Here is an 18,018-nt window from a genome sequence, read left to right as displayed (position 1 = left end):
ATAGTTAGGACCGAGTTTCCATAGGAAATCTCAAAATTCTATTTTGAATAACTTTGGCGCCGGTTGACGAATCCTCCCGAAATTTTCAAAACAAATGGGGTGCTCCGTTCAGCTCCTACCTTGAAAGTCTCGGGGTGATTCGTCAAGCGGGGGCCGAGAAAAAGGGGGGTCCCAAAACGCGTTTTCCCCATGCATTTTTCCATAGGACCTTTAGTCGCAGCTACAGCCCGAACGGCTGAACAAAATTACTTGAAATTTGGCAGAGAGATAGCCATAAGGTCAAGGAAGTGCCTTTTGCAGGTCTGGTGTAAATCTGTTCAGTATTTCCTGAGAAAATAGCATTTAAAAGCATATCAATATATATACGCGCGCAGCGTGCGCGCACTGTGCAAGCCCTGTGCGCGCACCCTGCCGTGTGCAAGCGTAATTCTGATTGGTTGACAGATGTCAGTAAACATTCGAATCGGTCGAAATCAGGAAGTGTCGGCCGCCATTTTGTCTGTCGCACTGAAAAGGAAAGGTGGAGAACGTGAATAGGGGGCAGAGTAGGGAGTTCTTGAACCCCTAGCCATTGTCAGGGGGTCACAGTAGGACCACGAAGGGCCAAATTTTTTTTTAAATTTTTCTAAAAAACATCGCGGGGTGCGCACACTCTGCGCGCACCCGAAAAAAATACTTTAAAAAAATATAAATAAAAATCAAGTTTAAGTGTTTAGATATTAGGTGGCTCTAAAAAGAGCCCTTGTGTTTATTGAGTGTTTTTCGGTACCTATAGTCACTCCTATTCTCCTACTTCTCTTCCTTGTGTATGTATCTCACACTCCTTCTCCTTTTTGCAATCTTTCCTTCAATCTCCTTCACTCTGTTTTGCTCATTGACATCCTGACTCCCTTTCTCTCAGTGCAGTTTCCTAAATCCCTCCATCTCCTCACTCTCCATTTCTCATTTTCCCTTATCCTCATTTTCTAATCCTCATGCTCTTTAAAAAAAAAAATATATATATCTAATTTAAATGTTTTGATGGTGGTTGGCTCTAAAATGAGCTATTATCTTTTTTGATAGGTTTAGGGTACCTATACGTAAGTACTGATGCAGAGTTTAAAGTTTAATAGGAAGACTCTCTTCCCTTCATCTGTGAAATGTACACCATCTCTTTTTTAATTACTTTGCCACTCCCCTCTTTGTCAGGGAGTCCCTGAAGGTTTACTAAAGTTGAAAAAAATGATTCTTTTTTTTAAAAAACATCATTGGGTGCGCGCAGGGTGCGCGCACCCCCCCAAAAAAATTGACAAATAGATTCAAAAAACAAGTTTTTGTGTTTAGATTTTAGGTGGCTCTCAAAAGAGCCCTTGAGTTAATGTAGGGACAGAGGAAGAGAAAAACGAAAAAAAAATAACAAAACTATGGCCTAGTGCAAGAGTGCTGCTCAAATTTTCTCTGAGATCAACACTGCTCTCACCCATAGTAATAAGAGTACCACAATCCATGCACCATGTAGACATCCTCTCAAAACAAGGACGAATATCCAGAGGTGTGGAAGAAGGTGAAGGCACCATCGCAGAAGAAGTGCTCGGCTGAGCTGCCGAAGATGTGCTCGGCTGAGCTGCTGCAGATGTCGTCGGCTGAGCAGGTGGAGGGTTTGCCCCAGAAGCTTGACGAAAAGTCACAGGATGCATTTTCTCAACGTGCCTCAACATTGTGTGAAGACTAAAAGAGTACTTCTTATTAGCATTCCCACCTGATAAGGTCCGCTGACAAAGTATGCAGGTGACTTTTGGTGCATTCACCTTCTTTTGTCCCTCAGGAAAAGTGAAAATCTGCCATATAAAGGAGTCTTTCTGCTTCCTCTGCCTCTGTCTCTCAAGAGTGTCCTGTTCACTCTCAGAAGATGGCTGGTGCTCTGCCATTGTCTCACAAAAACAGAGTAGCTCCTTCTCCAAGGGAATCAGAACTAACACGTTGCCTGCACTAACTATAACGGGGGAATTTCATTGGTTTTTTACGAGTGAAATGTCCAGCTAACTATAACATGTGTGAAACCTATGGTTTTTTAAGTGAATTTGCAAGGTTTTTTAAATGCTAATTCGTAACTATAATGTGTGTGAAACCTATGGTTTTTTAAGTGAATTTGTACGGTTTTTTAAATGCTAAGTTATGTATTTATTATTTATTTTTTTTCAGGTTTTACACCGTGCGTGCACCGTGCACGCGCTGTTGGCGCAGGGTGCGCTTCGCGCACCGAGCACCCACAGTTCGCCGTCCGCACACCGTGCGCGCACCTAGCGATTTAAAAAAAAAAAAAAAAAAATTGTTTTTTTTGCCCTTGGGGTCCAAGGCTAGGTGGTCAAAAACTGTCCACTCTGCCCCCTTTTCACGTTCTCCACCTTTTTTTTTCACCCCCTCAGACTGCGAGAGACAAAATGGCGGCCGACACTTCCTGGTTTCGACCGATTCGAATGTTTACCGACATCTAACAACCAATCAGAATTGCGCTCGCGCACGGCAGGGTGCGCGCACAGTGCGCGCATGGTGTGCGCGTATAAATATTGATATGCTTTTAAATGCTATTTTCTCAGGAAATACTGAACAGATTTACACCAGACCTGCAAAAGGCACTTCCTTGACCTTAAGGCTACCTCTCTGCCAAATTTCACGTAATTCTGTTCAGCCGTTCGGGCTGTAGCTGCGACTAAAGGTCCTATGGAAAAATGCATGGGGAAAACGCGTTTTAGGACCCCCCCCTTTTTTTCGGCCCCCGCTTGACGAATAACCCCGAGACTTTCAGGGTAGGAGCTGAACGGAGCGCCCCATTAGTTTTGAAAATTTTCCACATGGGGAGCTGCATGTCAGCAGTTCCCCATGTGGAAAAGTAATGCCGGCTCCCGAAGGACGAGGGGAGCCGGCTGGGACCGTGGGGGCGTTGGGGCTCCCCCCATGGTCCCCAATGGTGTTTTATAAGCCCCGGGGGATGGGGTCCCCGGGGATAGGGTCCCCGGGGATAATAAAAATTAGTGATAGCGGCTATTTTTTTTCTTACGGTAAAGTTAAGAGTCTTGCATCCTAACGTGTTGGATGCACGATTCCTCTCGCGTAGGGTGCACGGTTCCTAACTCATTCGTGCATACCGTACGCGGATCCTACACAACAATCGTAAAATGGCGACTATGTTCCGCGCAGGGATCGAGAAAGGTGCGCATAGGGTGCACAAATCCCCCAAAAACTTTAGTTAAAAATAGTTTAAAAAATATTTTAAAAAGTTAAATTTTTCTTTACAAATATTGTTTACAAAAAATGCATTAAAAACAAATATTTTTTAATTTTTATAAGAAAGAAGTGATTTTTTTTTTAAATGGCGAAAAACAATATAAAAAATAAATAAAAGTAATTGATACATTGAAGAATAAAGATTTAGAAATCCTATGAAAATCATTAAAAATCATAGGTTTTAAGATAAGTTATAGATAGGAATTAGCATTTAAAAAACCTTTGAAATTCACTGAAAAAACCATAGGTTTCAGGCACATTATAGTTAGGAATTAGCATTTAAAAAACCTTAGAAATTCACTGAAAAAACAATAGGTTTCAGGGGCGTTCTAGTTAGCTGGACACTTCCCTCGTACAGAACCATTGAAATGTCACTGACCATGTCATGAGTGATGTAATATGTGACGTCATCAGCAGTGCATTGCGGGGGCGCGAGTTATAGTTAGCTGAACTGACTATAACGGGGGAATTTCAATGGTTTTGTACGAGGGAAATGTCCAGCTAACCATAACGCCCCTGAAACCTATGGTTGTTTCAGTGAATTTGTATATATATATATGTATATATATATATATATATGTATGTGTGTGTGTGTGTGTGTGTATATGTGTATATATATATATATATATATATATATATATTCAGTGAAAAAACCATAGGTTTCACACACGTTATAGTTAGCTGGACATTTCACTCGTAAAAAACCAATGAAATTCCACGTTATAGTTAGTGCAGGCAACTATAACTCACGCGACCGCAATCCTCTGTTGATGCTAATACTGTATCTTTAGCTATACATATATTACAAATATTTATTTTACATAAAAACACATATGTCATCAGTGATGTAATATCTGACATCAGCAGAGGATTGCGGTCGCGTGAGTTATAGTTGCCTGCACTAACTATAACGTGGAATTTCATTGGTTTTTTACGAGTGAAATGTCCAGCTAACTATAACGTGTGTGAAACCTATGGTTTTTTCACTGAATTTGCAAGGTTTTTTAAATGCTAATTCCTAACTATAACGTGTGCGAAACCCATGTTTTTTTCACTGAATTTGCAAGGTTTTTTAAATGCTAATTCCTAACTATAACGTGTGTGAAACCCATGGTTTTTTCAGTGAATTTGTATGTTTTTTTAAATGCTAATTCTTACCTATAACATGTGTGATACCCATGGTTTTTTCATTGATTTTGTATGGTTTTTTTAATACAAATTCTTATATTAATCGTGTGGTTTTTTTTTTTATTGCAAGGTTTTTTACATTTTTTTTTTTTTTTTACTTTATATTCTCTTAAAACACTATGCTTAAATTTTAAAAATTCTGCAATATATTATTTGTTCTCATTTTTGTTTTTTTACCAAACAGGTAAGATATATTAGTATAACATAGTGATTCTTTTTTTTTTTTTTTTTTTTTTTTTTTTTACGTGCGCGTACCGTAAGCTTACGGTAAGCGTACGGTTTGCGTAATGTACGTAATATTTCTACTCTTTTTGCGTATGGTTACGCAATTTACGTAGCCGTGCGTGCTGCGTACGCGGCGCGTAAGCGCATACGCTACACGCGCACGTTACGCGGAAGTGTTGGGGCGTGCCTGTTATGCGCGTGCGCGTGTCTTTTATACGCGCATGCGTACTTTTACCGTAAGCGCTCCGTAAGCGCACCGTAAGCGTAACGTACGCGCACGGTGGGTCATGTGATCAAGAAACAAAACTTTTGATTGGTTCAAAGTAGTTTCAGTTCTAGAACTCTCCTACACCACACCCATTCCCCTCATTTCTGCTTGTGATCCCTTAGGAGAAGGAGCTGAGTTGTCTTTGGGATACGATGGCAGACCAGCACTCCTCTGCTGAGAGTGAGGCTAGCAGCACCACCATCAGGCAGAGAAGGAGGAAACAGAAGAGCTCTTTTATATGGGAGTATTTTACTTTTCCTGAGGGCGAGAAAAAAGTAAATGCTGCTTTAGTGACTTGCAAGCTGTGCCAGCTTGTACTTTCTAGAGGTAATCCTAACAAGAAGTATTCCTTCGGGAATCACACTATGTTACGACACCTTGAGGATGTACACCCTAGGACACATGCACGACATACTAGAGGAAACCCTTCAGTAAGTCGAGCAAGCACATCCACAGCAGCTCAGCCGAGTCCATCTTCGGAAGCTCAGCTGAGCCCTTCATCTGTGGGGGCAGATTCACCTTTTTCTGGTCCTGTGGAAACTAACCATCGGTTTGCGAGGGTTACAATGCGGTGCTCAAATTGCCATGGTCTAATTGTTCATAGGGAGACCAGTCTTCCCCTAATTAACAACAAAATAGACCAGCACATTTGTCCTACCAGCTAATATTCCCATTCTTCCTTTCCTCTGTCCCTGCATGAACACAACGGCTCTTTTAAGAGTCAACCTTACCTCTCAACTTTTTAAAAAATTTTCTTTAAAACTTTTTTTTTTTTTTTTTACCGTACGCGTACGGTAAGCGTATTTTTTTTTTTTTTTAAAACAATTACCACATTACAAGGTCCTTGAGGGATTAATAACGAAATACTGAAAATCTGTTTGAGGAGAAGTGGAAAAAAGGGACCATCTAATTTCTGACTTACCTGACCCACCCAAAAATTTAATTAGAAAACAGTATTCCTCATTTATACCAGTACACCTTATTTTATGGTGAAAACATAGTCCATAATATTTTACATGTTCCTTACATTTAAATTTCTCCCAAAAAAAAAATGATAAACACAACTTCAACAAAAGGAATTCAAATTCTATTATTCATTTCTTAATTTACCACATACATCCCCTCTCAAACTCATAACTCACCTTTAAAATTAGTTACTTGTGAAAGAAATGTGGCACTCAAACAGCAGATTATCAGAGCCAGGATCTCTGTTCTGTACACCTCTCTCCTCGCAGCAGAACCAGATAATGGCAATGTTTCCCTCTCCTTTTCCACACATATACATGTTAATTTCAAATCTCAGTGCTTCCCCCTTTTTTTCAAATGTAATCACACATTTCTATTGGATGAAAACCAACCCTTTTCCAAAAGTACCCTTCCCCCAACTTGACTTCTGCCTGCTACCATAGCAACAGCTCATGGAACACTGCTGTGTGGAGTTAGGTCAGAAGTTCACCATACAATGTTTCATTTCCAAACAGCAAGAGCCAGAGCCAGGATCTCTGTTCTGTTCACCTCTCTCCTCTCAGCAGAACCAGATAATGGCAAGGTTTCCCTCTCTTTTTCCACACATATACATGTTAATTTCAAATCTCAGTGCTTCCCCCTTTTTTTCAAATGTAATCACACATTTCTTTTGGATGAAAACCAACCCTTTTCCAAAAGTACCCTTCCCCCAACTTGACTTCTGCCTGCTACCATAGCAACAGCTCATGGAACACTGCTGTGTGGAGTTAGGTCAGAAGTTCACCACACAATGTTTCATTTCCAAACAGCAAGAGTGCTTGACTTTTCTAACCTAACAGCAAATCCATAGTACTGTTCTTTGGTAACACATTTTTCTGTACCAATACAAAACATGCTTCTATAATTTGACACATACAGCCTAGTTTTTAGTGTAGAATGGTATGAAACAGCCAATGAGTTCTTTTTTCTTTTTATAAATATGTATGCCTCCATTTCCAAACTGTCTTTCATTTCTTTTTCCCATTCTACTGAAATACACCTCCTGAGTGCATCCAGATCTCCTTGGAAGATGTTCACAGTGTGGATTGTAGGGCACAGCTATGTCTTCTGGAGTGAAAAGTATGCAGAGAAAACAGGTATAGTGAGAGACCTTGCTTTGCCAAATGTAGACATTAAATGGATTGGTCAGAGAGGGTTAAAGTGGCACCAATTGATGCCATTGGTGAAATCCTTCATGCAAATCCAACACCCTGACCTCATAATAGTGCACTGTGGTGGCAATGACCTAGGCACTTTGACTGGGGTAGGTCTAGAAATGCTTATGAAGGACACCTTTGCACAACTGTTTTCACTTTTCCCTAAAACTGCCTTTGCGTATTCTAACATATGCCAAAGGCAAAAATGGAACTGGTCCAATCATTTTTGTCCACAGATTGACAAAGCTAGGAAACACGTCAACAAATCTGTTTCTGCTTTCCTCCGAGACTATGGTATGGGTTCCATTTACCACAACAACTTGCGTTACGACATGCAAGACATTTATAGAGGAGATGGTGTACACTTCACTGATGAAGGGAACAGAGTCTTCCTCTTGAACCTTAGACTCTGCATCGGTACTTACTTGTAGGTACCACTAAAAAATCACTTCATTAACACAACGGCTCTTTTTAGAGCCCCCTAATATCTAAACACTTAAATCTGAATTTTATTTATTTTTTTATTTTTTTTTTCTACCGTACGCGTACGGTAAGCTTACCGTACGCGTACTCCGCGATTTTTAAAAAAAAATTAATAAATGTTTTTTTTGTAATTTTGTGTCCTTCTTTGACCCCCTTTCAAATGTTAGGGGGTCTGTAACTCTCTTCCTTGCCCCCTTTTCACGATATCTCCCTTTTTTTTCTGTGTGAAACACACGAAATGGCGGCCGACACTTCCTGATTTCGTCCGATTCGAATGTTTACAGTCATGTGACAACCAATCAGATTTGAGCTCTCGCACGGCACCGTACGCGTACGGTAAGCTTACCGTAAGCGCACGGTAAGCGCACGGAGCGCTGCCACAGATATATATATATTGATTTAAATGCTATTTTCTCAGGAACTACTGAACAGATTTACACCAGACCTACAAAAGGCACTTCTTTGACCTTATGGCTACCTCTCTGCCAAATTACAAGTAATTCTGTTCAGCCGTTCGGGCTGTAGCTGTGTCTAAAGGTCCTATGGAAAAATGCATGGGGAAACCGCGTTTTGGGACCCCCCTTTTTTCTCAGCCCCCGCTTGACGAATCCCCCCGAGACTTTCAGGGTAGGAGCGGAGCGTAGCGCCCCATTAGTTTTGAAAATTTCGCGAAGATTCGTCGACCGGCGCCAAAGTTATTCCAAATAGAATGTTGCGGATTTCCTATGGAAACAGGGTCCTAACTATAACTATCTACTGGCGACCGCCTGTAGATAATATATATATATATATATATATATATATATATATATATATATATATATTCATATATTCATATTCAAATGCAAATCTTCCTGACAGGAAGAAATAACGGGCCGCACTCCTGAAGTACTTTTAGCACTTTTTTTATCGATTTTTCTCCTTCATTAGAAAGGGCATGGTGATCGTGAGCAAGGTGTCAGGAGACATCGAAACTCGTTGATCAATCCTGCTTTAATGCCCTTTCTAATGAAGGAGAAAAATCAATAAAAAGTGCTAAAAGTACATTGGAAGTGCGGCCCGTTATTTCTTCCTGTCGGGGCTGGTAGGTCCTCAAGGACCATCACTGACCTTAATAATTTTTTAGCCAGTTAAGGGGAAGGGTATAATGTAATCATAGCTGGCGATTTCAATACTACCTTTGAGCCATTAGACTATGAGGATAGCCAATTAAGTATAGATGAAGACACCCAATGGGGTATTCCCCAGTTGGAAATTGCACCAATCAAGAAATGGACGGAGGCAGCTCTCCAGCTGAAAGCTTTTAGTTTGGAGAGAGGTGTGCGAGCAGTAAATGGTCGTACTCCATCTGACCGCTTAGGATCCCACACATACAATAACGGCTTGAGAAGTAGCCAAATAGACTATATTTTTATAAATGTAGAGTACTGGTCCTTTGTAGTAGATATGAAGGTCTGTAGTAGGAACGTAAGAAACCATAACCCACTGTTGCTTTATATAAAAGGTTTAGCCCAAGTAGGATCTTTGTTACCAATAGAGCTAACTGAGACTGCCGATGCTGTAATTAGTAATGATATGAGGAGGGTTAAGTGTTCCCGGGTAATCGAAAATGAAAATTCCATCACAAGCATGAATGCTGAGGTGCAAAAGACGCTAGACCTCCTTGATCAATATTCAAACCAGGATGAAATAAATGAAAATATTAAGCATATTCATGAATCCCTGTTTGAACATATTAGGAGTTTTTTTTTACTAAATCTTATACAACCCCAAAGCTGTCATACTTAAAGCGTGACCACTGGTACAACAAGGCATGCAGGTTAGCTTATAGACAGTTGTCATGGGCGATAAAATCAAAAGATATAAATATGATAAGACTAGCCCGTAAGGAGTACAAATCGATCCAATACTCTGCTAAACGAGCTTGGGATGAACAAAGATGGAAGGATCTTTGGATAGCTAGCAAAGCGAAAAACCCTCAATCATTTTGGCAGCTTGTCAAATGGGTTCGTGGAGGCCAAGGAAACATCCCGTCAAACCACATTGCGCCAGACCAATGGGTATCGTTTTTTCAAGGTCAATTCGCTGTCACGGGACAAGTCTCTCCATTCCCAGCTCTGACACCGGCCCAATTTTCCCTAAGGGAAGTTGAATTAGCTGTGCTCTCGGCCCCCATAGGTAGGGCTCCAGGTCCCGATTGTGTCCCAGTGGATTTATTCATGTCAGACAAAGAACTCTGGTTAAGGTATATACTGTTTCTGGCAAATGCTATCGCCAGTGGAGCATCCATCCCCGACTCCTGGCGTGGGGCGGAAATCCTCCCCATATACAAGAAGGGGGATCGTTCGAGTCCCAATAATTATAGGCCTATCAGTTTGATTGACTCTACGCAAAAGATGATGGCCAGATTGGTCTTGAATGGAATTCAATCATGGATCACGAAGAACAATATATTATCCCCCTTTCAAGCTGGTTTCAGGGCTTACGGGAGTACGATAGACCAAGTATTTTATTTTTTATTAATCTACTGGCGTGTTGTACAGTTGGCAGGGGTACCATCTACACCACTTTCGTGGATCTCAAAGCAGCTTTCGACACTGTACCAAGGAATAAGCTTTGGTCTGTGTTGAGAGACCTAGGAATTCCACTAGAGCTACTGCAGTTGGTGATTAAATTGCACGAATCTACCTATGCTAGGGTTTGATGGGGCGATCAAGGGAATACCACAAATAAATTTCCAATTTCCAAAGGGGTACGACAAGGATGTGTCTTGGCCCCAACCTTGTTTCCATTATTTATAAATGGAGTGGTTCGGTATTTCCTTGATCACCCTACTGATGCTCCCTCTGTAGCAGGTATCAAAGTTCCAATTCTCATGTTCGCGGACGATACCCCCATCTTATCTAAGACCCAAGCCGGGTTGCAAAAAGCCCTGGTACGTTTTGAGGTGTTTTGTTCCGAACATGAACTAATGGTGAACGTGGACAAGACCAAATTTATGGTGCTCCATAACCATAAAGTTATAAAGTCAAGAGTTCTAATGAATAATGAGCCCCTCGAACAAACTGACATATTCACGTACTTGGGAGTAACCATTAATCAAAAAATGGATTGGAAGCCCCAAATAAAACTAATGGCACTTAAACACTCACAAATAGCAGGGGTGATTTTGAAAGAACATAGGCTTTCCCAAACAAAGCCAATAGGCCCCGCACTTCAGATCTAACAGGCCAAAGCCATGGCATCTATCTTATATGGGGCAGAATTGTGGGGGTTTGAAAACTTGTCTGTATTAGCCCAGGCCCAAAATAATTTTTTGAGGGGTCTGACAGGCTTCCCTCAGAGTACCCCCCTAATTCCCTGCCAGCTCACAGAGGTCGCAAGATTTAAACCATTGGCTTACTGGAGAAGGCTATGGTCCACTCCGGAACTAGCCCACTATGCTACAGCCCTTTTGGACATAAAAGGTAATGATAATTCCCATAAGATTAGCTGGTTACAGCAGGTTAAAAGATCCCTAGTGGACATGGGTATGATGATGGGATGATGATGGTATGATGGGATGATGATGGGATGATCCGGCCCGCAATCTATTTCTGTCAAAAAATGAATATAAGGATGCGTACTAGTCTATGATTAGAACAGGTATACTAAGACATTCTGGGGCTATATCATTGACCAGTGCCTTCCTGGAACATAAGCTGGATCCACATTACGAAGAATTCTGGGAAATTCTACCTAAGCCACTGGATAGGAAATGCTATTTCCAGTTTAGTGTAGGATCATTACCCACCAAAGCTTTTACAAAATCATGGTACTCGACCCTAGACAGTAAATGTTTATTTTGTAAAAACACGGATGAAAGTATTTCCCACATACTTTTTGTGTGCCCAGCATATTGTTCTCCTAGAAGGACATGGCTTAAACCAGTCTGTCAGAAGCTTGGTACCAGGTCTAGTACGACTGCCCTAAGAATACTAAAGTCTAGTACTCAAGAGGTAATCGTAATAGCCATAGCGAAATTCCTGGGATGGGCATGGAGAATAAGACAACAGCTGGAAAAAAACAAGCAGACTGGGACAGTAAACCCCAGTGTTCTGTCTTCTGCTTAGTTTCCTTCACCTGGTATTGTTAAAACTGTGATTATATATATATATATATATATTCATAAATGGTTTATATTTGTATAATTGCACAGGGGCATCTTGGTATTTTCTACTTCAAGAAAAGCTCCCTTTGGCACGGGTTTTTTTTTTTTTTTTTTTTTTTCGGAGTTGATCCTGACTGATTTTAATATGTTTTTAATATATGTGTTATTAAATTTTTGTAAAAGTCCCTAAGGAATAACAGATTTTATCTTGTGATGTTGTAAATATTTGTGTCTTTTATGATCAATTTGGTCGAAATAAAGACTAATAAATGCAATGTGTGTGTGTGTATATATATATATATATATATATATATATATATATATATATATATATATATATATATATATAACAAAGTGCCTTAAGCATCGGTAAATCACTCGACAACGCTCTGCCCTCCGGCTGTAAGTTCCCATGCCTGCCATCGCGCTTAACTTGTTTCCTCTGCCGACGCGTTTCAAGGTCGAAACCTCTTCTTCCAGGGCTACACAAATGACTCGAATAACGTGATCATTAGGTTTTCGGCTCTTTTTATTACAAATCCCCCTTTGGGCATTGTCATGTTATGGCGCCTGACTGGTGTTTCCTGGGATTTGAAGTCCATGATCCATTCAAGGTGCTTTGCTTTGAGTAAGTTCAAGTTCATTTGTTCAATAATGCTTAATTATTACCTTTAGTAGGTTGTTTAGCTAGGATGCAAGCTTGATTCAGGAATGAGCGCTGTGCCAGGAGTCTCAAAGTAGTCCCTGACTCCGGCCTCGCTCTTGTAATAAAATGAGCCGAAAACCTAATGATCTCGCTATTCGAGTCATTTGTGCAGCCCTGGAAGAAGAGGTTTCGACCTTGAAACGCGTCGGCAGAGGAAACAAGTTAAGCGCGATGGCAGGCATGGGAACTTGCAGCCGGAGGGCAGAGCGTTGTCGAGTGATTTCCCGATGCTTAAGGCACTTTGTTTATTCACATATATATATATATATATATATATATATATATATATATATATATATATATATATATATATTCACTGAAAAAACCATAGGTTTCACACATGTTATAGTTAGCGGAAATTTTACTGATAAAAAACCAATGAAATTCCCCCGTTATAGTTAGTGCAGGAAACTATAACTCACGCGACCGAAATCCTCTGCTGATGCTAATACTGTATTTAGACACTTATTTGCCCATGTCTTCTTCCATAAATTTTTAGCTATACATATATTACAAATATTTTTTTTTCATAAAGACACATATGTCATCAGCAGAAGATTGCGGTCGCGTGAGTTATAGTTTCCTGCACTAACTATAACGGGGGAATTTCATTGTTTTTTTATCAGTAAAATTTCCGCTAACTATAACATGTGTGAAACCTATGGTTTTTTCAGTGAATTTGCAAGGTTTTTTAAATGCTAATTCCTAACTATAACGTGTGTGAAACCTATGGTTTTTTCAGTGAATTTGTACGGTTTTTTAAATGCTAAGTTACTTTACGCCATTCGTGGCGTGCGCGCCCACTTAACGCAGTTCGTTCCGTGCGCTTCAGGTAGATTTATTGGGTTTCTATGGCATGACACGTTTTGGATACATTCCTTCCTCAGATGCCAAACATAATGCGCTGGTGCTAGTTACACTCCTCTCTTAATGACACCTGCATCTCACCCATTGGTGGAGAACAAAGAACTGCAAGTCCCAGCATCCCTCTGGACGGATGTTCGAAATGGCTACCAGCTCCCAGAGTCTCTTCCCACAGGACTTTAACAAACCTCCCTTTATGTCCAACGTCTTCTGCAGCCTCCGATGCGGGCAAATCCAGGAAGCAGTGCTGCAATGCGCAGTGCCTGACCGTGAAGTCACGGTCCAATCTTGGACAAATGTTTGCCCTCCCATGGCCGCAGCGGTCCATGCACTTATGTGATCTCTCAAAACACTCTCACAGTTTGTGCCGCTGTGCTGGACTCGTTAGGGCGGGTTCCCTTTGCGCGCTGTAGCCACCAAAAGTCGCCTTCTTTGTAGAAACTACAGGGAACACCGCGGCTCATAATCAGGTAGGTTTATTGGGTCTCTTTGGCATGACGCGTTTCGTATACATTCCTTCCTCAGATGCCAAATATAATGCGCTGGTATATATATAATATCTACCTACTGGCGGTCGCCAGTAGGTAGATATAATTAGGACCTAGTGTCTATAGGAAAAGCATTTTTTGTCTTGGCTATAACTTTGGTGTTGTTTGCGCAATCTGCATTAAATATGCCAAAAAGTGTCCCAGTGGGTAATATTGTTATGCAAAGTTTGGGGGTTATCCGTGCAGTGGGGACCGAGATTTGGGGCGTGAAATAAAGTTGCGTTTGTAATGTTCATTCCCATGGGAACCTTTAGCCACCTCTACAGCTCAAACCGCTGAACATACTTGCACCAAATTTGGCAGAGAGGTAGATGTTGGTTCAAGGAAGTGCCTTTTGCTTATTTGGTGTAAATCCGTTCAGTAGTTGGTGAGAAATGGAAGTTTAAAATTGTAGTGCTATCTCTGGCTGCGGATATTTTGCGGTGGGTTCACAATTAATTGCGAATGCACGCTCCCAGCGGGAATGCCCTGATTGGCTGGACGCAACCTAAACAGAAAGTTGCGGCCGCCATTTTATCGCTCGGGACTGAAAATCTGCGTGAAAGGCCGCGTAAGGAGTCAGGACGGATATGCTCTGACCCCATTGGTTGAAAAAAATGGAGGTATTAGTGACACGTTATGTGTCCAAAATTTACTTTTTTTTAATTCGTTGGTGATATTCGGTATGACACGCGATCGCCAGCACGGCCCTCCATGTATCATCGCAGGGACATCGCAATTACCGGTGTCGTTGCGAAGATTGGTGAAAATATAAAAAGAATAGATCAATGAATCATTAATAGGCATTGTTACAGAGATATTGATAAATGTTTTTATAGTTATTTATATAGTGAGTTATGTACTGTGTTGGTTAGAATTAATTCTATAGTTATCATTTGTTAATGTGGTGGTAGCTATTAAATTCCTGCTTTTGTTTTCTGTTTTCGCGACGTAACCGCGGGGATCGTGATTACCAACGTGATTGCAATCTCCGGCCTCACCGTGAAAACGGAAAATAGGTTTTAGAGATGGTAGTCTCGAAATTCACTAGAAAAACATGAGTTTAAAGTGTACTGTAAAAAGCCTCTAGTGTGTAAAATTCTGTAATGTGTGTGAATGTATGTGTTTTCACTTTACGGAAAAGGCGTGATTGTTACGGTTAATGGCGTCATCTCGAATAACCGCAAAAAATGGAAAATAGGTCTGAAAGATGGTTTCTAAAGAAACTTAGTAGAAAAATATGAGTTTAAACATGCTTTGAAAAAGTATGTATATAGGAATATGTGTTTTTCAATGTTCAGAATGGATTTTTTTACATATTGTTTTTGGATTTGATAGTGGCCATTGAATGTCTGCTTTTGTTTTCTGTTTTCGCAACGTGTTCGCGGGGATCGCAATGTCGTCGCAAAGATCCTCAAAAACAAAAGAAAAAAAACCTTTAGAAAAAAACTTCACTATATTTCGGATACTAGGGTGGCGCTGACAAGAAACATTGTGTTGGTTTGTGTATATGGCTGCTACACTTAAGAAAGTGTAGCAGCTAATTGTAGATTTCAACAATGAAAATAAAGAACTGAAAGATTTAAAGAAAAATTGGGGTATCTTAATGCTTGATGAAACATTAAAAAGAAAGCTACCACCAAACCCAAGCATAACATACAGAAAAACAGGTTCTTGGGAGACATTTTGATACACAGCCACCTGGAGATCATGGAATCCAAAAAATCTACTTGGCTAAATACGCCTGGATTTTGGAAGTGTTCAAACTGCAAGGACTGCGAACATGGTCAAAATACCTTATCCGATCAACTTCAAAATGGAAAAACAGAATACATCACTAACCATATCACGTGTGAATCTAAATATGTGGTATACATATAGGAATGCTCCTGTAAGAAACAATAATTGGGGAGTACAATTAACAAATTAAAATTAGGAATACTCCAACACATAAGAGCTATTAAAAAGAAAGACTTTTCCTATCCAATGGTGAAACACTTCTCTGAACACCCCTCAAGTAATAGCCAACAATTGAAATACTTTGGCCTAAAGATCGTGAAGCAAAAAGAACGAGGAGGTGACAGAACTTTGGACTTAAGGAAAACAGAATGACGATACATTCTGTCAATTGGAACAGAGAGTCCATTTGGCCATCATCCGGATGCAGTTTGCACATTCATCGGCAATAATATCAAATACAAGAATTTGTTGATATTTAAATACCTGCATCCAGAATTGAAAAAGAACTTCTTAACATCCACAGAATATATTGTACAGGCACTAAACCGGAGAAACCACTATTTGGAATACGTTTTATCATGAGTAATTCATCTTACAAAATCCAGAAAAGAGGGAAAAAGGGCAAAATGGAATACAAAAAGGCAAAAATCCTCTCCATGAGAAATTGAAAAAAAATGGTGCCACATTATATTTAATGGAACTGAAACCAATGAACTTTATTTTAGATCTCAAGTGCTTTAATGTTGAAACACGAGGATTGTTTTTGAGAAATATATACTTTATAGACATTTCCATACAACAGTCTGTAAAATGGGAAAATGAGTAAATGCATTAAGCAGTTTCTGATGATATATAGATCACATCGATCAAAAAGGGAAAAGGGGATGGCGGAATTGATTAATCCCCATGAATCTGTTCATTGGCATTCTGTCCCCATTTTATTATTTTAGAAACAATTAAATATTTTATATGACATTTCAGATTATGCTTTTATGTCATATTATCAGTTTGATTTAACCTTTCCAGTACTTTACTGTAATTTACTCTTTGCGCTCAAACTGAGCAGAATATTGATCTAATTGTTATTGGCACGTTTTTACAACCTTTTAATTGTGTATTTTGCACATATGTTTTAACTCCTATCAAATGTATAAAAACATAGATTTATCTTATCCGGATAGTAATGAAATCATGCATTTGCTCTTTACTGCCATGAAAATTATTGCTAGATGTACTTTATAAATAGCATTGGGAGTAAAAATGGCGGACACTAGTCGCCATTGTCTAAACATGAGGGTTAGCAGTCTAGCATTTGCACAATAGTAGAAATAAACAAGGGGATCTAAAATGCACTGTTTCACTTTAAATTGGTGATCTAGACAATGGGTCTCTATGGTCTAGTTGAAGGCTGAGGGCCGAAACGCGTAGACGTCCATGCTCTGCACTATAGTGTATTGAATAAACACTTTTGGTTTTTACAAGCAACCTATTTGTAGATTTTACTCTTTTGGCGCTGTGAGATCCTCGCCGTGTGGAGGTGTTGAACTTGTTGGAATATATATATTATATCTAATTTCTTCATAATTTTTGACTCTGACTCACTCAGTCACTGATTCTAAAGAAATGACATCTGAACTCAACTGTAATAATTTACTATTACAGTTACATTCTGACGGTACAATGGCTGCTGCTGTAGAGCCAGCAGCCAAGGAGAAAGGCAGGGTAGGTCTGGTCAAGTAGCATAATTAAAGCAGCTGTTAATAAAAAAAAAAACATATTTTTTCTTTCTTTTGATCTTCTGCGTGTACGGTGACAAGCAGAAAGGAGATGTTCAGGACAATATGTGTTTTTCATTGCTTAGGTATATATTAACAAAATCAGAACCTTTTGTCATGGTCTTTCTTTTGCATGAAAGCGCTACATGCCAATGGTTATAAGTGATAAAGTACCCCCTGCCGTACATGAGGCTATTACAAGTCACCTTGGAGTTGACATAACCTTATGAAGGAACTCTACCTTCAGCCTCATTCCTCTGTATGGTCATAGAAGTACTTGGTGACTTGCTATATCCTTATAATGAACAGCAGGGGGTACTTTATATTCCATATATATGTTTGAATTGCGTGTTTAAAATATTTGCCAAGATTAGCTTTGTCTAGGTATCTTTTTCCTGATCTTTTTCTTTATTTTATCAGGAAAGCCAATCAAGTTTACGTTGCTAGCCTGTGATGTTAAAGGGAAGGAAGATCAATCTGGGCCAGAAAATATGCTTGTAGAACCATTTACAGGAGATGGTAAGTACACAAGCTCTGTTTGAATTGTGTACATTTATTGCATTTTTACTACAATGCAGCACCCCTTCCTGTCTAAAGAAAATCCTAATACAATGTGAGCAAATAGACCATTTTATGATACACAATTGCACATTTTCCTTACATCAT

The 18,018-nt window shown here is 39.8% G+C and overlaps 1 protein-coding gene across 2 annotated transcripts in view; it reads left to right on the top strand.

Moving 5' to 3' along the window:
* Positions 1-18,018, top strand: part of ZZEF1 (zinc finger ZZ-type and EF-hand domain containing 1) — a 1,433,434-nt gene that overhangs the window by 211,944 nt on the left and 1,203,472 nt on the right. For both annotated transcript variants that reach the window (XM_085649580.1, XM_085649579.1), the window contains exon 9: positions 17,773-17,871. In XM_085649580.1, the coding sequence (XP_085505706.1) occupies positions 17,773-17,871 (99 nt within the window). The remainder of the gene's footprint in view (positions 1-17,772; positions 17,872-18,018) is intronic.

This window comes from Triturus cristatus, chromosome 3_2 (genome assembly GCF_964204655.1).
Source record: "Triturus cristatus chromosome 3_2, aTriCri1.1, whole genome shotgun sequence".
NCBI classification, from domain to species: domain Eukaryota; kingdom Metazoa; phylum Chordata; class Amphibia; order Caudata; family Salamandridae; genus Triturus; species Triturus cristatus.
Note: the sequence above shows the minus strand (reverse complement) of the source record. Positions and strands in the feature narration are given on the sequence as shown.